The 21,061-nt window shown below is 43.2% G+C and overlaps 2 protein-coding genes across 6 annotated transcripts; both read right to left on the reverse strand.

The window, feature by feature from the left end:
- Positions 1 to 2,155: 2,155 nt before the first annotated feature.
- On the reverse strand, positions 2,156 to 8,629 carry LOC308547640 (vomeronasal type-1 receptor 4-like). Of its 2 annotated transcripts, XM_081118345.1 has the most exons (3): positions 8,094 to 8,629; positions 3,028 to 5,053; positions 2,156 to 2,916 (listed from the first exon to the last, which is right to left on the reverse strand). In XM_081118345.1, exons 2-3 carry the CDS (start codon positions 3,372 to 3,374, stop codon positions 2,433 to 2,435), a joined length of 831 nt encoding a protein of 276 aa, XP_080974471.1. In that variant the 5' UTR covers positions 3,375 to 5,053; positions 8,094 to 8,629; the 3' UTR covers positions 2,156 to 2,432. The 2 variants fall into 2 exon arrangements, with proteins under 2 accessions (XP_080974471.1, XP_080974470.1); XM_081118344.1 differs by having other exon boundaries at positions 2,156 to 5,053.
- A 1,458-nt stretch (positions 8,630 to 10,087) lies between these two features.
- LOC308547616 (zinc finger protein 615-like) lies at positions 10,088 to 21,061 on the reverse strand. Of its 4 annotated transcripts, none has more exons than XM_081118277.1 (6): positions 20,953 to 21,047; positions 18,221 to 18,425; positions 17,408 to 17,534; positions 17,050 to 17,145; positions 14,379 to 14,530; positions 10,088 to 11,294 (listed from the first exon to the last, which is right to left on the reverse strand). In XM_081118277.1, exons 2-6 carry the CDS (start codon positions 18,233 to 18,235, stop codon positions 11,253 to 11,255), a joined length of 432 nt encoding a protein of 143 aa, XP_080974403.1. In that variant the 5' UTR covers positions 18,236 to 18,425; positions 20,953 to 21,047; the 3' UTR covers positions 10,088 to 11,252. The 4 variants fall into 4 exon arrangements, with proteins under 4 accessions (XP_080974403.1, XP_080974400.1, XP_080974402.1 ...); XM_081118276.1 differs by lacking the exon at positions 10,088 to 11,294 and adding an exon at positions 11,641 to 13,042 and having other exon boundaries at positions 13,463 to 14,530; positions 20,953 to 21,061; XM_081118274.1 differs by lacking the exon at positions 10,088 to 11,294 and having other exon boundaries at positions 11,635 to 14,530; positions 20,953 to 21,061.

Genomic DNA, 21,061 nt, shown 5'->3' on the forward strand with positions numbered 1-21,061 from the left:
AACACAGCCCGCCCCCTCCCGCCCACCGACCGCAATCTTAGGACAACCCTAGCTGAGGGAGTTGGGAGATGAGAAGGGGAGACCTAGGGTGCTCCTTCCCCCTTTATTCTGCCACTTGAAGGGCAATCCTGAGTACGACAGGTCTGACTAGCCCAGGCATCTTTTCCAAAGAACCTCTACCCAGTGTAGTTGGGAAACTCCCAAAAAAGGGGGAGGGGAGTGTTGCATAATTCAATCCTCGACCTTCATATTCCCAGGAACACCCCCACCCCACCTGCTCATCTAGACTACGGTTTTTCCTACTTAAGGGTTCAATTTACATATCTTAAAATTTCACTTGTCAATTATATCACAAAAAAGCTGAACAAAAAAAATCACAAGTGTGCCATGCAGAGGTAGCCTTTGCATCAGAAATAGGCTTAATCAGCCCCTTGATTCTGGCCAGATTCTCCAAGAACAGACCCTTACCATGAGCATCTAAGTGAGTGATCCAGACAATTTCAGCACTGCAATTAGGGTCCACAGTTCACAGCCCCAAAGCGGGGTGTCCTTAATCTGCCAGTCTGCAGTTTTCCAAGTGGCACACTAAACAGCTAGACCACTGGCAGCAGTCCAGGTGCCTGAGAGCTGACCAGTGAAGGGAACAACCACATCTCAGTGCACAGCTGGCCCTGAGACTAAACAGCCACAGGGCCCATGGGACATCATTAGGTTTCAGCTTAAACCACCAGTGAACCAGGCCCTGCACTGGGGACAGAAGTATTAATCATGCTCTGTAGACCGTGATTGTTAGCTATAGATATAAGAAATATTAATCATGTTCTGTTAACTGTGATTGTTCTAATTAGAAAAAGCACTTTCTAATCTGGCTGGGAGTTGTACGCCCAGGGACATGGGAGTTGATTTTGGAGTGCCTATCATCATGGAAAGATTAACAACCTTATTGCAGAAACAAAGGAGTCCCAGAGGCACCCCACCAAATTGCAAACCCCCAGCCAGCATCCCCTCCACCTGGAGGCGCCCCACTCTTTGGCAACCCCCAGCCCCTATTTGCATTTCCTGTGCCGGGTAAACCATTATTCCCATTCTTGTTCCTTTTGCCCACTTCCCCATGTAATCTGTCCTTCTACCCAACATAAGGAACTGGCTTAGGGGGTCTGGGTTAGAGCAGATTTTCTGTGAACGAATCCCCCTGTTCAAATATGTTTCAACCTTGTCTCTTCTTAATTGGCTGAAGTAGCAACAGGCATCCCGAACCCACTGTGTCCGGTTTCAAGAGGATTGGGGTTCCTAGTACCAGTGGCTTTGGCTACAGTGTGAGCTTAAAATTTCCACCATAAGGTGATCTTGGGGAAAGGCATGTAATAATAATAGACCCACTGATGTTTAATAAGCATTCGCCTTACTAACTATAGATAAGTTTCCTTACAGACCCCTGGGAAATGGAGGGTGAAACAAGGCTGTGAAAAGATAAGCTGCCTCACTCAGAAAAGAAGTACATTTTGAGAACAGACCAAGGACAGGATAGGCTATGATTTGGTTGCTGTGCCTGGACTCTGACCTTCCTCTGGGAGTTTGCCTCAGGAATGGTGGCCATTCTCCTGTCCCAGGAACAGGCTGAGCTGTTTGTAACATCATAGATTAGCCACCTGGTTATCGGACTTTGAGCTCCTGAAGTCCGGACTGCACCTCCAGACCTCTTTTTGGCCAACATGCCCCAAACCCTCTTCACAAATGAGAAACGTTGGCCTTCACCAGGTCCCAATGCCAAGCAATGCACGTCTTTTGAAATTGTTACACTTCCATGATGTAGTTTAAACATCAGCTAAAATGTAATTTCATGCTCTCCTTTGCTCCACTTCAGTTAAATCTGGCCATTTCTACTTGAATATGTGTGAACAAGTCATCCCTTTATAAGATCGTTTTTCAAATAAATGACCACTGGCTCTCCAGCGGTGTCAAGTACAAGATCATAACTGGCTTCCACAGGCTCCCCTCACGTGCCACATGTCCCTCCAGCACTGCCGTCTTCAGCTTCGGCAGTGGCCCGCCACAGGCCCATCCTCATTCATGCACCTTTTCGTCCAACTGCAGGCCTCACTCATTTCCAGACGTGCTGGGATAGATTGAAGTCGCACATGCGGGGATTCCTACATAATATCCAGGTTGTTTCAGAACCTGATGTTTATTATGGCATCAATTCTGAACCCCTCCACGACAAACATTAGGAACACTTCAGTTGCATAAGTATTTACATGGCAGTTATCTTTACATGGCATTAAATTATAATTACTATCCCAAGTTATTGCTGACTTAGAAGAAGATGTTTGCCATGTCCGTTAGCATCCTGGGATAAGACACTCATAAAGGTCCTTGGGACTCTAAGGCGGATGAGTGAATTACCAAATGAACATTGTGCATATACATACAATTTACATATTTCTCATAATGTTACAGGATTTCATATTCCTTTTCCAGGCAAAGTTCAGCCTGGAGAAACGGTGGTCACGGCTCATGATCAGAAAGGGACTGAGAGATGGGAAACTCAGAGAGAATATTTCACTGATGGTCAAGATGAACCAGCCGGGATCATTTAAAGTAGCTAAAAAAATATGAAAGATGGTGGAAAGGGTGTTTAAAAAGACAAAGGTGCTCACCAGGAGCAGGATGGACTTGGTAGCTCTGGACTCAGGGGAGGATCCAGAGGAGACGCGGGCCCTGTGGATGTGCTGGACCCTCTGCTTGTGTCTGTACAGGATGAAGACCATGAAGCCGCTGGCCCAGAGCATGAGCGCGAAACACAGAACATCAGGGGACGTTAACAGTGCTGCATATAATGCGTCTTCGGTTTCCTTGTGACGAACAGAAGAACAGTATCCAAAACTTTTTACATTTGTGTTGTTTTTGATGCCCAAACTGCTAGACATAAACATAAGAAAAATGACATTTACCAGCATTTCCAGGATCCAGTACAAGAAAATCAAAGGGGTGACGTACTTGGGAGCTTTCACTTTAAGCTCTGCCCACCTGGAGTTCATGGGGCTGATGGTGATGACCTGGAAGACGCTGAGGAGGCAGGTGGTGCCGATGGACACACCCCTGCCCACTCCGCGTACATAGTTATAAAATCTGCACATAAAATCAGTGAGATGGTGATACCACCCAAAAGATGTCATGGTAAAGGTGAGTCCATTAGAAAACAGAACCGAGGAGTTGGCCATGATCAAGTTGTTGATAATCAGATCTGTGGGCCTCAGCCTGCACCCAGTAAGATGAAGGAAGAGATACTGGTAAAGCAGAGAGAAATTCCCCAGGACTCCAATAACAGTGTGTAGTAAGAAGACTGTTCCTACGACCAGATCCCTGGTGGCCATGCTGTCTGTTCTCAGTGACCGATATTTTCTTCTGAGCTAGAGAGGACCCTGCATGGGAATATGAGGCATAAGCCACACGCATCATGTCAGCTGAACCCCAATATTCTCCACTTACCAGCAGTTCTTACTAAAATACTGACTTAAAGTTTTTCTGTCATTTAGAGGCTTCCAAGGGTTGAAATTGTAACCATTAAAGAATAATTTTTAAATATGAATCACTGCTATCAAGGCTACACATGCAGCAACTTCTTTATCCCTCACAAGTTCATGAGCAGGCAATATTAGGATGGCCACAGAAACAATCATTAGGTTTTATTCCAGGAACAAAAGTACTATTATATGAATCATAAAAACTATGGGACAGAAAAATCTCATGCCTAATAAACAGTGTATGGTACAATCAAAATTATTACTAACTTCAGATCATATACATATCTATTAAGATCTAGGTTAAATTAAATAATTAGCAGTAAGGCTACATTTGTGTTAAATATACAAGACACATGGAAAATGAATGGTAAGACAAAAAACTGTATATTATATAAACATGTTTTTCTGAATTGGTACTCTTTTAAACAAGCAGAAATATCACAAGATACACCTGAGCCTGAAGGTGATGATTGAAATTTATAAAGTTATATTTCTCTTAAATGCTGCTTCCCTAATTTTAAGCGGGAATAATCTCTTCATAATCAATAGAGACACAATAATTGAATCTATTAAGCCCAATATACACCCAGAGTTAGAGAAAACATTTCTACTTCAACGAATGCTCTCAGACACACTTTCTGCACAGGGTCCGATGACTCCTATAGGTTGAAAAGCATGGAGGTATTACAGCATATCTCTAGAAACCTGCTAATTCTGTGATTTCTGTAAATTTTGCTGAAAAGAGATTGACTTCAGAACTCCAGCCCTAAGCACATTACAAATCCAGGATCATGGTTGCTAAACAAAACCATGACTGTCAGTGAGGACCACACTAGGTCACATGAGGAGCCGTCAGGGCCTGGAGCAGGTCTAGGACCATCTTTTTTTACCTGCTCAGCTCAAGCCTCAGGAATTCTTTCCCCTCTTTTTGTGGCTTTGATGCTGGGTCAGGTTCACTCACAGAAGATCCCCTCTGTCCAATATGTGCACTTGCCCAGACTCCAGATAAAGCACCTTCCCTTACAGACATTACCTCTCAGATTGACAAAGAGAAAACCCACGGACTTCTTCTTGCTGCCTAGAGGCTGAAGTCATCCTGAAGTCAGCACCTCATCGGTAAAAGTGGGGGGGAGGCAGCCAGACCCTGAGATATGGGTTGTGAATGTGTGACTTCAACTCCCCTGGGAACTGCAATTATCACTTCACCTGTAGCAGCACTGGCACTAACAGGCTTGGGAGCTGAGGATATTTCTGAAAACTTTCTTCCCAGTTGGAATTATCAAGAACAGCTCGAAGTTTCTTGACAGCATTTCTTAGGAGATAATTGGACTGTTTATGAGAAGCTCCCTCCACCCGGTGATTGCTGGAAGAAGACAGGATCTCCCATGGAGGACAGAAGAAAGTGCTGAGTTCTGACCCCTGAGGAACTAGGTTGAGTCTGCGTGTCTCACTGCGTGTTCTGCTTCATTGGGAGGTTCTACGCACAGTGAGTTCTTTCCTAATCTTCATACAAATGAGCAGCAACATTTCTGATGTATGGAGCAAAGAAATAAACAGTCAAATTATCTTAGCAGGATTTAAAAAGAGAGACAAGTAACTGGAAAACCAAGGTGTCAATAATGTACATTACATATTGCTGAGCCTATCTGCTCACATCAATGTCAACTTATAAAAAAATTTTGTGGCAAAATAGACGTTACACATATTGACTCCCCAATAGTGATCAGAAGCAGAGATAGAACAAATATCCACAGAAGACAGAAGGTTCTAAAAAATCCCTTTCCTATAAAGTGCCGGGATCACACAGTTTAACAGGTAGATTCTTCCATTTTCCTAAGTATCTGAGAAGCCAATGCCACTTACTTAAGACCATTCAGTGGTGTGGCCAGCCGGGTGTGGCTCAGCAGATGAGCATCGACCTAGGATCCAGGAGATCAGGGTTCGATTCCCGGTCAGGGCACATGCCGGGGTTGCGGGCTGCAGTCGATCAATGACTCTCATCATTGATGTTTCTCTCTCTCCATCTCCTTTCCTCTCTCTGAAATCAATAAAGATATATTAAAAAAAAAAAAAAGACCATTCAATGGTCAACAGAGTCCTCTACATTTACTTTTTGGTAAAATTTTTAAATTGAGACGAAATGTTGGTTAAGTATTCAAGTGCAAGTGTGCAGAGTGTGCAGGGAGTTAAGGTAGGCAAGATACTGGGACTGAGGGAGATAATGGTGCAGTCATGGAAACAAAAGTTCTAATGGGGACAGGAAGTTCATGGGAAACAGTGAGGAAAGGTAAGTGGCAGGTGGGTTTAGAAAATATGGTGTGAGACATGTATTCTGACTTAGGCCTGTACCATTACAGACTTTTTAATATGATTTTTCATCAAAACATTAGGAAATTAGATGGCATTTTGTGTTTATGATTCTAAATGGTATCAAGATATGTAACATTCTGCAATATTTCGTAATTTAAAGGAAAATGTGTTAAACATCTGCGGTCACAAACAATAAGGCAGTAAATGCCTGGGGGGTGTGGAATGGGAGGGAGGAAGTTAATGGCGAAAAAAACAGCATATCTGCAATAGTTTCAACAATAAAGACAAATTTTAAAAAATAAATCAACAAACAAGTACTGGCAAGGATGTGGAGAAAAGGGAACCTTCGTGCACTGGGTGGGAATGCAGATTGGTGCAGTCACTGTGGAAAGCAGCATGGTTACCTCAAAAAAACCTAAAAATATTACTGCCTTATAACCCAGCAATTCTACTTAGTATTTTATCCAAAGAAACCTGAAACACTAATTTGAAAGAATATATACATCTCTATGTTCATTGCAGCGTTATTTATAATAACTAAGGTTTGGAAGCAGCCCAAGTGTCGATGAGTAGATAAAACAGCTGTGGTACATTTTCACAATAGAATAATACTTGGCTGTAAAAAAGAAGGGAATCTGCCGGGCCAGGTGTAGCTCAGCTGTTGAACATTGACCTGGGATCGAGAGATTGCGGTTTGACTCCCGGTCAGGGCACATGCCCGGGTTGTGGGCTTGATCCCCAGTTGAGGCCGTGCAGGAGGCAGCCGATCAATGACTCTCTCATCATTGATGTTTCTCTTTCTCCCTCTCCCGTCCTCTCTCTGAAATCAAGAAGTATATATATATATGTATATATATATATAAAAAGAAAATCTGCTGTGGCTGGTGTGGCTCTGTTGGTCGAGTGTTGTCCCATGAATTAAGGGGTCACCAGTTCGATTCCTGCTCAGGACAAATACCCAGGTTGTGGGCTCCAGACCCAATAGGCGGCATGCAGGAGGCAGCCAATCATCTCAGATAATCTCATATTGTTGTTTCTCTCTCTCTCCCTTTCCCTTCTTCTCTCTCTAAAAATCAATTAAAAATCTTAAAAAACAACAACACACCCACACAATGGTTTTCGCTGATCTCTATTAAGGCAGTTCGAGAGATAATAGAGATCATTACTTTGTAAAATGAATGTGAAAGGAAATAGCCAAGGAAACTGTGGAGGAATCCTGGAGGCAAAAAGCACAAAGTGCATCTTCTATGACACACACTAGATAATACCTAACTACTTTGTCAGGTAGATAATGACTAGAGTATTCACATGAGAAGACAAAAAGGGTTTTAATTAGTTCCTTGAGGAAGAGGTAAAACGGATTTTGACCAGTTGGAGGAAGGTATCATCTAGTTTGTTCTCAACAGTCAATATCTGAGCCTCAACCTACTGTCCTGGGTCCCGCGTCTCTGTAGGCATACACTGGCCTATCCAACAAACAAGCAAAACAACAAAAAATCTGATTCCAAACTAAATCTGAAACATGAACCAGAGACTTCCACTAACTGGCCCCCAGGATTCTCCCTACCAAAGCTCCCAGTAAACTGCCATTCTGGCAAAGACGCCGTGTTCCCTGACGCTGACCTACCAGTCCAGTTCTGAATCACTGAGCCCCAGAGCATCACCCAGGGGGACAACAAACCCCGTTGTTCGCATTTTCTTTCTTTTTAAAAAAAATTCAGTATTTAAAAAAAAATTGATTTCAGAGAGAGGGAGGGAGAGAGATAGAAACATCAATGATGAGGGTGGGTGGAGGGGGAGAGAATAACCAAAGAATTTATATGCATATATACACAACCCAAGGACAAGGACAATGGTGGGGGGAGGGGCTGGGGAGGGGGAGGGGTCATTGGGGAGAAAAGGGACATCTGTAATATTAAAAAAAAAGAAAGAAACATCAATGATGAGAGACACTGATCGGCTGCTTCCTGCAGGCCCCCCGCTGGGGATGGAGCCCCAAACCAGGGCATGTGCCCTGACCTGGAATTGAACCCGCAACCTCCTGGTTCATAGGTTGTGGCGCAACCACTGAGCCACGCTGGCCAGGCTGCGTTTTCTGTCATTAACGTCTCCATACGCTTTATAATAACACTGACCGCCAAAGGGAGGAGGGCTGAAGCCAAGACTCCCCAGTGACCGAACCAAAAGTCCCCCCAAACGGCCCTTCTCTCGCCCCATAGGCCCCCCCAGTCCGCAGCGCCCCCGCAGGCCCCACTCCACCTGATGCCGAGCTTCCCAAGACTCCACGCGGCTACCGAAGGCTCCCCTCACTTCCAAAGCGACTCGGGTCGCGGCGTCCCAGCTCCCCATCCTCGCTCCCGCGGTCGCTAGGGACGCTAACGGACGTTCCGGTTCCGACCGTGGGCGTGGCCCTACGACGCAATGTGACCACGCCCACCGCGCCGGGCTGGCCGCCGTCGCCTCGGCGCCTCAGCGCGGGAGGAGGAATTGGAGTCTCCTGTTGGACGTCTCTCAGCCTCCCTGAGGGTCATCAGCACTGTGCTGCACACGCTTGCAGAGGCCCAGCCTACTCAAGGCCAAGGTGGAGCTAGTTGTATTCCTTTTATGCTTTTGGCAAAACGGAAAGATGGCGGCGCCCGAGAGCCATTGCTGGGCAACACCAGGGGGCGGCCATCTTGCAGGAAGTGCAGTTCCCGGGATGGAGAAGACTCCTGGACCAGATGCCGTGAGAAGACCTTGGAGGAACAAGTGGACGTGTATGAGCCCAGACCTAAGAGGCAGCGGTCAGACCTTACGCAAAGCACAGGCGGCCGGCCTTTCAGTCGTGCTGAGATGTGGGGATGGGGCGGAGCGGGGTCGGGCTGAGGAAAGCGGGTCCGGATGACCCTGGTCAGGCGCCTGTTGTAGGGGCGGAGCCGAAGGTGATGGCAGGGCTCTGGAAGAGGCCCCACAGGCCTCCCCGGCAGAGTGGTCCTGGGGACCCAGGAGGCGGGAAGGAAGAGGGCTTCCTCCCTCACGAAGGCCGGCGATACTTGATTAATCGCCTGTTTGGCAGGCAGTGTTTTAACCACATGTACTTCTCACAACATACCCATGAGGGAGATATTTTAAAGAGACAATGAGACATAGGTAAGCTGAGTAACTTGCTGGGCCCTCATGAACCAGCAGCTCAGGGTTTGATTCCTGGTCAGAGCACATGCCTGGGTTTTGGGCCAGGAGGGGACCTGCAGGAGGCAGCTGATCCATGACTCTCTCATCACTGATGTGTATCTCGCTCCCTCTCCCTGAAATCATTAAACACTTTTTTTAAAAAGTAACTTGCTCAAAGGCACACAGCTTAGGCAGTGTGACTTCAGAACGCACCCGACCCATTATTCAAGGTGAAGGGTAGGCCTCATTGGAACATAAGGCCCCTGGGTGTGGTAGCAGGCTCAGGTGTGCATTAGGCTGCCTTCACCTGGAGTTGTCAGGCTTTGGAAGGTGAGTCAGAATGTGGACCTAAGGTCTCACAGCCGCCTGGCCAGCCCATCCTTGCTAGGGCCCTGACTGTTCAGTCCCATAGTGTTGGAAAAAACACTGTAGTAATTTTGCCAACATAAATACTAGATATTTACAACTATAGTCTACATATTCAAATGCAAGAGTCACGCATAAACAATGTTTGGCACATGATCACACCAAATTGTACAGGTAATTGGTTCTTTGGTGATTGGTTCCGTTGTTGTATGGCGTGACTTTCTGCAGCAGTTTTAATGAGTCACAGCTGATGTTCCAATGTACACAAGCCATGCCCCAGCTGTGTAGAAGTATTCAGTATAAATTTTAAATTATGTATGTATGGTAAAACACATCGTGGTAACCCTAACTTTAAAATATGGACAAACAGCAAAGAGTTAATTTAAAGCTAAGTCAAAAATTAGAAGTCATACAAAAATTGGAGTCAGGAGTGTCTGTCTCTCGTACATGTGAGCAATATGGCATAAGAAAGCAAACTATCAGAGGTTAAGACAAAATTTAAAAAATTGTGTTAATATGTGATGTAAGTGCAAACACCAATCCCAGAAAACATGAAATTGGCACGACACTTCAGTTGAAGCAGCACTGTTGAAGTGCTATGCACAACAACGTTCTTGGGGGGTTCCAGTTCAGGCAGTTGAATTGAAATATGCAGCAATTAAATTAGCAAATCATATGAACACACCATTCAAAGCAAGTGATGAATGGCTTTAGCATTTTCACAAAAGGCACAGAATTATAAACAAATAAATTTATGGTGAAGCTTTAGTTGCTCCAACAGAAGATACTGAACCATTTCAGCAAAAATTAATAGAATATATAAATAACAAAATGCTATTACAGTCTTAGATTTACAATGCTGATGAAACTGGTTTGTTCTGGCATTCTGCGCCTGAAAACACACAAGCCTCCAAATATGAAAAACCAACACCTGGAAGAAAAATCAGCAAAAACAAGACCTCGGCGCTGCTTTGTGCCAACGCCAATGGGTCGCATAAACTGAAACTTGTCATTGTTGACAAATCTTGTAAACCTGAAGTTAAAAAAAAAACCATAGTGAATCATCTGCCTGTTTTGTATAATTCTAAAAAGGCATGGTTCAACTTGGACATTTTCCAAGACTGTTTTTTTAAAGAATTTGTACCTGTAGTAAGGAAGTTCCAAGTCGAATAACTTGCAATACCAGCAGATGATAGGAAGTATTTATTGCTTTTAGACAACACTCCTGCTTATCCACCCCAAAATATTTCATGTTCAGAAGGTGGCAAATTTAGATGTATGTTTTTGCCAAAAAATACAACATCGCTTATCCAGCCCATTGACCTGGGGATGATTCTGGCAAGCGAACAAATATAGTGCAGAAAGTTTTTAGAGGAAGTAATGGTGGTACTGCAGAATGAAGATAATGAAGAAGACACGAGAGGGCAGTATACCTTACAAAAATTAGAGCTAGTTTAAAACTGGCAATTTTAAATTTTGCTGCAGTATTGAAAGAAGTGATTGTGCAAACACTGGAAAATGGTTGGAAGAATGATGACAAAGATGCAGACTTGGACTCAGAAGGGCTAGAGGTTACTGATTACTGTAGGACTATACAGAATATTGGTGGAGAAGTAGCTGAGAAAGATGGTTGACTGTGGTTAGGAAATGGTGACCCTGGGTATCACATCATGGCTGAAAGTGAAATAGCAGATGAGGTTATGACCTTGGAAGATGAGAATGGAAGTGAAGATAATGAGGAAGAAACAACATGCCTCACCCCAGCCAGGCGTGGCTCAGTGGTTGAGCGTCGACCTAGGATCCAGGAGATTGCAGTTCGATGCCCTGGCACATGTCTGGGTTGCAGGCTCGATCCCCAGTTGGGGGTGTACAGGAGGCAGCTGATCAATGACGACTCTCTCATCATTGATGTTTCTCTCTCTCTCTTCCTCTCCTTTCCTCTCTCTGAAACCAATAAAGACATATTAAAAAAACCCAACCAAACAAAAAAAGCCTCAAAATAAAGTTATCACTGATTAGATCTCATCTTGACAATCTAATAACATTGACAATTCATCAGATAATGAAATTCAGCTTTATTTATTACCCCCTTTTTTTGTAATTTTGGGGAATTATACTAAAACCCTAGCACACTTCAAAAGTTCAACTGACACTTGATACTTTTTTCAAAGCAGGATTCCCTAAAGCAAGCACCTGGACATTGAACATAAATGTCACACCACAATGGGAATGTCTGGATATATCACCCAAAGACAATTGAACAGAAAAAATTTTTTGTGTTTTTATAAAATTTAAATTTTATTGTTTTTAAGAACATTGTTAGTTAAATATAATTAAAGTGAATTTTCAGAAAAATGTTTATTTCTATTTAGATCATATACTTGTTTATTACAGTCTCAAAACTACCGTGAGTACATAAGGAATTATACATATAGAAAACTTCTCCATGAAATTAAACTTTTCATATATAACTAATTACAGAAACATGTCTAAGTAAGGAAAAACAGTAAACTAAATTGTCAATTTTTTTTAATCTTTACTCGAGACTATTTTATCCATTGCTTTTGAGAGAGTGGAAGGGGGAGAGAGAAACATCAATGGGAGAGACACACATCGACTGGTTGCCTCCTGCACCCTTCCCAACCAGGGCTGGGGGTGGAACCAGCAACTGAGGTACATGCCCTTGACAAGAACAGAACCCAAGACCCTTCAGTTCTCGGGCTGATGCTCTAACCACTGAGGCAAAATGACTAGGGCTAATTTGTCAATTTTTTGACAAATGAATTTGGAAAACCTACTTTATTATATAATGGACTTTTGACTTTAATGGACATGCCCTCTCCAAATGAGTCTGTTATATCTAGGTTTTACTGTATAAGTTTTCTCTTAAGTATGAGTTCGCTGATGTAAAATGAAACTGCTTTTCTTGGTAAAGCCTTTTTCACACACACTGCATACATAGGGCTTCTCTCCTGTATGTTTGCGCTGATGTCTGATGAGGTAACTCTTTGCTATGAAACCTTTCCCACATTCACTACATATATATGGTCTCTCTCCTGTATGAGACCGTTGATGTAAAATCAGCTGCACCTTTGAGGGGAAGCCTTTTCCACATTCACTGCATACATAGGGTTTTTCTCCTGTGTGAATTCGCTGATGCAAAACCAGAGAACTCTTCATAGTGAAACCCTTCCCACATTCACTGCATGCATAGGGTTTTTCTCCTGTGTGAGTTCGCTGATGTACAGTGAGACTACACTTCATAGTGAAGCCTTTTCCACATACACTACATACATAGGGCTTCTCCCCTGTATGTGTTCGCTGATGTCTGATGAGAAGACCCTTCCTGGTGAAACCTTTCTCACACTCATTACATATGTAGGGTTTCTCCCCTGTATGAGTTAGCAGATGTGTGGTAAGATGGGTCATTATGGTGAAGCCTTTTCCACACTCTTTACATATATATGGTTTCTCTCCTGTATGAGACCGGTGATGTACAATCAGTTGTATCTTCACTGGGAAGCCTTTCCCACATTCCCTGCATACATAAGGTTTTTCTCCTGTGTGAGTTCGCTGATGTAAAACCAGAGAACTCTTCATAGTGAAGCCTTTCCCACATTCACCACATACATAGGGTTTTTCTCCTGTGTGAGTCCGCTGATGTAAAATCAGATAACTCTTCACAGTGAAGCCTTTCCCACATTCACCACATACATAGGGTTTTTCTCCTGTGTGAGTTCGCTGATGTAAAATCAGAGAACTATTTACAGTGAAGCCTTTCCCACATTTATTGCACATATAGGGTTTCTCTAAAGTATGAATTCGCTGATGTATAGTGAGACTACCCTTCGTGGTGAGGCCTTTTCCACATGCACTACATATATAGGGCTTGTCCCCTGTATGTGTTCGCTGATGCTTAAAGAGAAGACTCTTCCTGCTGAAGCCTTCCCCACACTCATTACATATGTAGGGTTTCTTTCCTGTATGAGTTTGCTGATGTCTGGTAAGACTGTTCATCATGGCAAAGTCTTTCCCACACTCATTACATACATAGGGTTTCTCTCCTGTATGAGTTCGATTATGTGCAATAAGACGACACTTCTCGATAAAGCCTTTTCCACATTCACTGCATGTATGAGGTTTCTCTCTTGCATGAGTTTTCTCATGTTTATTGAGATTAGACTTTGTAGAGAATGTCTTCCCACACAGACTGCATCCATGGGGTCTCTCTCCTGTATGAGTTTGCTGATGTGTGGTAAGAGTGTTCATCGTGGCAAAGCCTTTACCACACTTATTACATATATACGGTTTCTCTCCTGTGTGAGTTCGATGATGTGCAAAAAGACGGCACTTTTCGATGAAGCCTTTTCCACACTCACTGCATATATAAGGCTTCTCTCCTGTATGAGTTTTTTTATGTTTATTGAGATTAGATTTTGTAGAGAAGGTCTTCCCACATAGACTACACCCATGGGGTTTCTCTCCTGTATGAGTTTGCTGATGATAAATGAGCTGCCACTTTTTTATGAACACTTTCCCACACTCACTACAAATATAAGACTTCTCTCCCATGTGAGTTTTCTGATGTATATTGAACTGTAATTTCTTGAGGAAAGTTTTGTCACATTCAGTGCATTCATATTGTTTCAGTCTTGTATGAACTCTCTGATGTTCAGTGAGCCTGAATTTTCTGGAGAAGGCTGTCCGACACAAACTGCATCCATAAGGTTTCTCTCTAGTATGAACTCTCTGATGATGAATGAGCTGAGACATCTTGATGAAGGCTTTCCCACATTCAATACATACATGGGCTTTCTCTACATTGTGAATTCTTTGATGCTTAATAACCTGGGAATTGTTATTGATGTTTTTCATGCTGACAGGCAATTTAATTTCGTTATAAAATTGTTCATGGTTGACATGCAGAATGCATGTCCCACCTCCATTCAACTCAACAGCGTTAGTTAAGTTAGAGCTGCTGTTTTGGTTTTCAAAACATAAATTTGATTTTGAAGGTTCTTCACGTACCTCAAACATACCATGATTTTGCTTAAATAGGAAATGACCTTCTCTCTGATTAACAACATTTGCAGACATATTATATTCACAGCATTGTTCCACACTCTTGTGAATATTTCGATTTTGCAAGTGATAATGCAGAAGATCAACTTTCTTAAGTTCTAGGAAAAAAGAGAACAGTAACTAATTCTGTAATCTCTCATAATCTTAGTTTGAAATAAAACTGTTTTTATAAAATGCCTTCATGTGAAGTAACCGTTTTGTGACAATCCTGTGTTATAGAATAAGAAATATATTTGGTCTTCCTCCACAGTTCTTGACACTGAGCTTATAAAACCCTTGTAAATTCCTAATTGATATGAGAATCTTTTGTTGAGCATAGCAGCTGAGTTTATGCTAATAAAATGACATAACACAGGTTTCCTACATACACACAGGATGGAGCTAGTCACCAGAAAGACAAATAGATGAGAAGGCTGGACTTTTAGCACCACCCAGTGACCTCTGGGAAAAGAGGGAGAGCCTAGGAATTAAAGCTCTATAAAAACTCTTTACCAGATCTGATCAGCTTCTGGTTTAATGAACACAAACATGTGCCCGGAGGGTGATTCACTCCAGTTCCATGGGAACAGAAGCTCCTGTATTCAGGAATCCTTCAGACCTTGCCCTATGTACCTATTCATCTGTATCCTTTATAACAGACAGGTAAACATAAGTATTTCTCTGAGCTGAGAGCTGCTCTAACAAATTAACTGAACCCCCAAAAAGCTCATGAGAACTTCCAATTTATAGCCAGTTGATCAGAAGCACAGGTAACAATTTGAACTTGCAATTGAAATCTGAAGTGGGTGCAGTCTTATGGAACTGGCCAGAGCAATTTTTTTCCTATCTTTTTTTGTAGTGCTGTTAACTTCAAAATTATTAGGATATCAAAATCCAAGTATTAAAGAAATAAAGTGATCACATCAGTGGCAGAAGGCGATCACAAGTATAGAACACATCACAGAGTGTTTAGGAAGACAGAAACTTTCTCACCAAGATGATAGTGCATCATGGAGATCACTGAAATAGAAACTGCAATTTCAAATGACAGGAAACTTGGTTACCTGGGATTAAGTGTCATAAGAATATGATGGGAAAGTAATCAACTTTATTTTTATATCCTAGGAAAGAATAATCTAAAAATGCAATCAAGAGAACAATTGTATTTACTAAATAATAAAAGAGAATCTCATATTTAGGAACAAATTTAAGAAAAGGAACCGTAAAGCTTTTATTCTGAAACTTATGTTGTTGGAAGAAATTAAAGACCAAATTATATAGTAAGACAACCAATGATCATGGATCAAGATGTTTAATATGCTTAAATTGAAATTACTACCCAATTGAGATACAGGTTCATTGTAATCCCTACCAAGATCCTAGCTGGGTTTTTTGCAGAAATTCACAAACTGATTCTAAAATTCAAAGAAAATAAAAGGATCCAAAAAGTCAAAATTGTCTTGGAAAAGAACAGAGTTGGAGGATTCACTCTTTCAAATTTTGAAACTTACTACAAAGCACAGGCATCAAGGCTATGATAATGTGTACATATAAAATGTTCCCAAATTGATTGTGGTGATAGTTACACAGCTATTCAAAATATTATAAACCAGTGAATTATATAATTTAAATAGGTAAATTCTAAGGTATGAAAATTCAATCTAAATAAAACCATTAAAAAATGACATGAAAACAAAAGCTTTAGGAAAATGAATGCAGCGATAACAACTAAGAATGAAGAAAAATATGAATTAGGAAAACTAGGAAGTTAAGTCATTTGAAGGAGACATAGTTCTGATGTAGTTTGGGCTGAAACTCATGTAGCACGTTAACAAGATCTTTTCTTCTTAATGGAATGAAATGGTAGAGACCTTTAAGAAGAGAGCTCAGCATGTAAAGAAAATCCCAGGTGATGCCAGGATGGACAGAATTTAAAATATCTAGTGCAGAAAAAGAAAAGAATGGAGGAAAGATGATTCCTGCTCTCACACACAAAAATGAGACGTCAGAGGCCAGTTGCCATGATGATGAGTAAAACACACAGGAAGAAAGCTTACATTAGACAATATTGAGGGAGAAGTCAATTTGGGAGTGCATTTCACTGAACAGAAGGAGGTTAACTCAGGGCAATAGAGGAAACATTTAATAGTGATGAGAACTGAGTAGGAAGAGCCTAACAGGACGGCGTCAAAAAAATGACATAAATGCACCGTGAAAACCAGGTTATCACAATCTAAGGTGGAGTTGGATGTTATGGAGGAAAAATCACTATTTTCAAACAGAGCAGGGAGGCCCAGTAGTAAGAAAAAAGTGATGAATCCAAAGTTCTGTTATTCCAGAGAGGCCTAGAAAGTGGAATTTCATAGCAAGAAAAGTGGTAAAACAGGCAGAGACACTGTGGCTATGGACAAAGGAAAAAAAAGATCTGCGAATCCTACGCAAACAAAAACAAAATGCAGATAAAATAAACGGGTCAGAGCTCAAAAGAGAAAAATGGGGTATGTTTTCATCTAAATTTCTACAAAGAAAAGGGGTTCTCATACCTGGAGAAGTGGCTTGAGTTTTCTCATTCATTGTCAGAGCTCTGACTAGAATACGAATTCCTGGCCGCCCACCTTGCTGGTTCTCACCCACTCACCTGGACAGACTAGACAGTAGAGTTCATCCTGTACTGTCCACAGTTCTTCCCCTTGTTCCAACTTGGAGAGCACATCTGGTTTGCTGGCTTGATACCCTGCTCGAGAAAAATGAAGAAGACTTTGATATATTGAATGGTTGGGATTTGTTGAGAAGGGAAAACGAACAGGTTTCACATCTTTAACACAATGACTTTTCTATCAGGAGAGGGGATATTATACTCTCCTGTCTGGGGAAAGAGAAGGATCTGAGATTGTACCATTTCAAAGAACTGCAGTTATTGTGATGCGTTAAACAGCTTAGAAAGAAAAAGACACTAACAGGGCAGTGTCTCAGTGACACAGGGGAGCTGTCCTCACCCAGGGACACCAGGTGGCTATAGTTCTCCAAAAGCACGTCCCTGTACAGGTTCTTCTGATCAGGGTCCAGGAGCTGCCACTCCTCTGAGGTGAAGTCCACAGCCACATCGTGAAATGTCAGGGATTCCTATAACAACACCATGTTGTTTAATGGCGCGATGTCCTTCAGATGATATGGAAGAAATGTTAGTTTTTCTGATCATTTTCACTTTATAGGCTGCATCCATATAGTGAGTGGGGTTTTATTTTATATACAGCTGAATAATCACATGCCTAGTAAAATACTATTTTCTAATTGTTCATTAAGTCATCCATGAATTCATCCAATTAGATATTACTATAATGTAAAGAAGTTCAATGTTCTTGTTAACTTAGAAACACCTTTCATATATTCAAATTTATATAGTTGAGAGACAAGAAATATATATATGTATACTTTCCAGAACCCACAAAGGTGGGTTCTTTAAAATCCAATCCTGAGGATTTTTTCATTTTAATTTTTATTGATTTATGGGAGAGAGAAATGGAGAGGGAAAAGGGGTGGGGGGTGGGGGGGGGAGGGAAAGAAAGAAAGAGAGAGAAGGACACATCACTGTGCAAGAGAAACATCAATTGGTCGCCTCCCATACCTGCCCCCAGGAATTGAACCCAAAATGTAGGTATGTGCCCTGACCGGAATCGAACCCACAACCTTTTTTGGCGAATGGGACGATAATCAACTGTGCCACCCAGGTGGACACAAAGGTGGTATTCTACAGGCTCTACCAACCCACTACCGAAGAAAGAGAAAGATAAAGACAAACCCAAAGTCACCTGAGCCTGCGGCATTTTCTCGTTCTCTGAAAAGAGACAGAAATGGGCGGCTCTGTCTTGCTGTGTCTGGGTCAGCTCTAAATTTCTGTTCAGAAATCTGTCCTCAGTCAGGTGTGTCCCCGGAATTACTGATACCCAGTCTTGCAGCTTTTCCTGCTTCACATGATTCTATTGTTCCTGGTGTCGTCGTAAGATATGTCCAAACCTGTAGAGAATTTTTATGAGTTTATTTGAGCCAAACTGACAATTGCGGGGAAGCAAAAGAACAGATTGAGACAATGCTTTAGACAATAACGGTTCTGTACCTCATTTTACACATTAGAATAAAAGAAAAAGGCCCAAGAGGGTTACATGAAATCCATCGGTGATGGATTAGGCAAGGGGGAGAAAGCAAAGCAGGGAAATCTCTGGGATTGGATAAAAAGTAAAAGGAATAGACATACGTCTACCTAGGTGGCAAGAGGATGATTAACAGTTAAGAATTCACACGATAACAATAACAATGAGGGGCTCTGTAATCTCTTGCTCTAGTGGGAGACTGTGCCGAGTGGTTTGAAAAAAAAATTTACCCTGACATTCCAAACGTGTTATTCTTGATGCAAAACAACAATGGACAGGCTTAGTTAAGGCACAGAGTGCCCTTTGTTAAGAAATATACCAGTCTAGGACATGACTGCCCACCATGACTTGCTTTTAGTTAGAACGTTTTAATTTTAGATCGTCCTTTCTGGTTGCTTTCCCCCTCTCAGTTTGTAAGGCCTACGGTGCAGACCTCTCCTGAGCTTGTCAGGTTTAGTATGTGGTCCCTTTTGTGACCACACTGAGGAAGTTACAACCTGTGGTGGGTTGAGGAGAAAATTCCATGAGTAGAACATTTCCTCTGGGACCCCATGCTACAGGGCTCCTAATCACCGTGTCCACAGTATCGATGGTGTTCCTTTATTTGGTCTCCTGGAAGTATTTACTATTCAGGTCAATGAATCCTTAGGTTCTAAATTTACTGGAGGAGTTCCTTTATTCTCTGGAATTAAGAGGAGTGATTGTGAAAAAAGATGAGAGAAAGGACATTGTAGGGGCAGAACAATTTCTTCTTTTCTAGGTACTTTGGCTGGTCTAATAATTAAACTAATATAACACAGATTAATAGGGGAAAAACAATCAAACAGGTTACTGCATACATGGAAGTGACCTAAGAAAATGTCCAAATTGGCAGACGCCATCACCTGAAATACCACCTTCACCTAAAGTCAAAAGATGTTGGGGGTGGTGAGTCACTCATGGGAGGTTGCCAAAAAAAAAGCACAGTAAAGAAGCTTAAGGTTGTGCTGGGCCAGCGTGGCTCAGTGGTTGAGAATCAACCCATGAACCAAGAGGTTAAGGGTTTGATTTCCTGGCCAAGCATAGGCCCGGGTTTCAGGCTCAATCCACAGTAGGGGGCATGCAGGAGGCAGCCGATCGATGATGTTTCTCTCATCTCATTGATGTTTCTATTTCTCTATTCCTCTCCCTTTCTCTCTCTCAAATCAATAAAAATATAATTAAAAAAAGAAAAAGTCTAAGTTGTTATGCAGATATGTCTTGTTTCCTCCACTGATAGCTAAGGTGGGTTGGGTACAGTGAGGAAGACACCCTTGCAGATGTCATTGCCGGTACAAATTTAAATATCCTTCAAAAGGGATAACTTCTACTAGATTTTCAGAGCTTTTCCCAGGGCTGTAGTTTCTTCAAATTAAGCAGCCTAAAATAACCAATATCTCAAAAAGGCATATTTTAGGGTGGCAAACTGCTCCCCTTCAGAGTCAAGGAAATATGTATTTAAAAGACAAAATTCTCTGCCAAAACGAACTGATTTTCGCATATATAGCTGGCTAGAACTGCCCACCGTACCTAACAGCGAGAACGGGAACCACCACAATCAACTAAAACAGACCACAACTTACTAGTACCCTGGGATACGGGTCACCCTGCCAGAGGGATGGATATTACATTTTCTGGAAGAGACAGATGGACATGTTCCCGTCTGCAGACCAAAACGTCTCTGTCACAACGACCCAATTCTGCCTTCGCAGCGCCAAAGGTGCCACAGAGGACACGTGACAACGGGCGCTGCCGGTCTAGTCCCGGCTCCGTGGGTGGAGAGCTGCTGGGTGACAGGTGAAAACGGAGGGGCTGGAACTAGCGCCCTGGGCCCCGCTGCCTCCGTCCAGACGCCGCCGAGGCCTCGGCCTTCACCGAGCCCCGGGGCCCGGGCGCCCCAACTCCGCCCCCACGATCCTGCGGGACCGGACCCCGGGCACACCTCCTGGTTCACGGGAAACCCGGGCGGGCGCCCCGCGACCCCGACCCCGCCGGCCCCGCGCCACTCGCCGCCTGTTACACCCCCAGCCTGAACCCCACGCCGCGGTCACCTTAAATGCCACGCGCGCCCCCTGCAAGTGGGTGACCCGCAGGACCCCGCGCCCGGACAGTCGGGACAAGGGCGTCACCTCCACAGACGCCTCAGCTGCGCCCTGGGCCCCGGGCCCCCGCGACCTCGCACACGCGCGCCCCGTTCCCCTCAAGTCCCGTTCGCACGTGGGTCCCCTCCGCCACCTCCACTCGGGAGTCCTGCCCTCCCCCGGCCCCGGGGACCATCCCACGCTCCACACACCAGCACGTCCACACGTCGCCCAGGGAGAAACAAAACTCCTCCTGTGACGAAAAAACTTCTGGGGACAAAGCCACACACTCACCTGAGTTTTTCGCGCAGACCTTACAAAGAGCGCAAAGGCGGTCTCTCAGGAGCCCCTCAACCTCGGCTCGGGCCCCTCCGTCTACGGTGGCCGACGAGGACCTGAGGCT

The sequence above is a fragment of the Miniopterus schreibersii genome, assembly GCF_964146895.1.
Source record: "Miniopterus schreibersii genome assembly, chromosome: 18".
Lineage (NCBI taxonomy): Eukaryota > Metazoa > Chordata > Mammalia > Chiroptera > Miniopteridae > Miniopterus > Miniopterus schreibersii.

What these genes read in the sequence shown, in the direction of transcription:
- LOC308547640 (XM_081118344.1), bottom strand. Translation starts at nt 3,374, where the DNA reads ATGGCCACCAGGGATCTGGTCGTAGGAACAGTCTTCTTACTACACACT.
- LOC308547616 (XM_081118274.1), bottom strand. An exon ending in TAGCCACCTGGTGTCCCTGG is followed by an intron (nt 17,146 to 17,407) that starts GTGAGGACAGCT and finishes TTTCTCGAGCAG; the next exon opens with GGTATCAAGCCAGCAAACCA. An exon ending in CTACTGTCTAGTCTGTCCAG is followed by an intron (nt 14,531 to 17,049) that starts GTGAGTGGGTGA and finishes CTTTTTTCCTAG; the next exon opens with AACTTAAGAAAGTTGATCTT.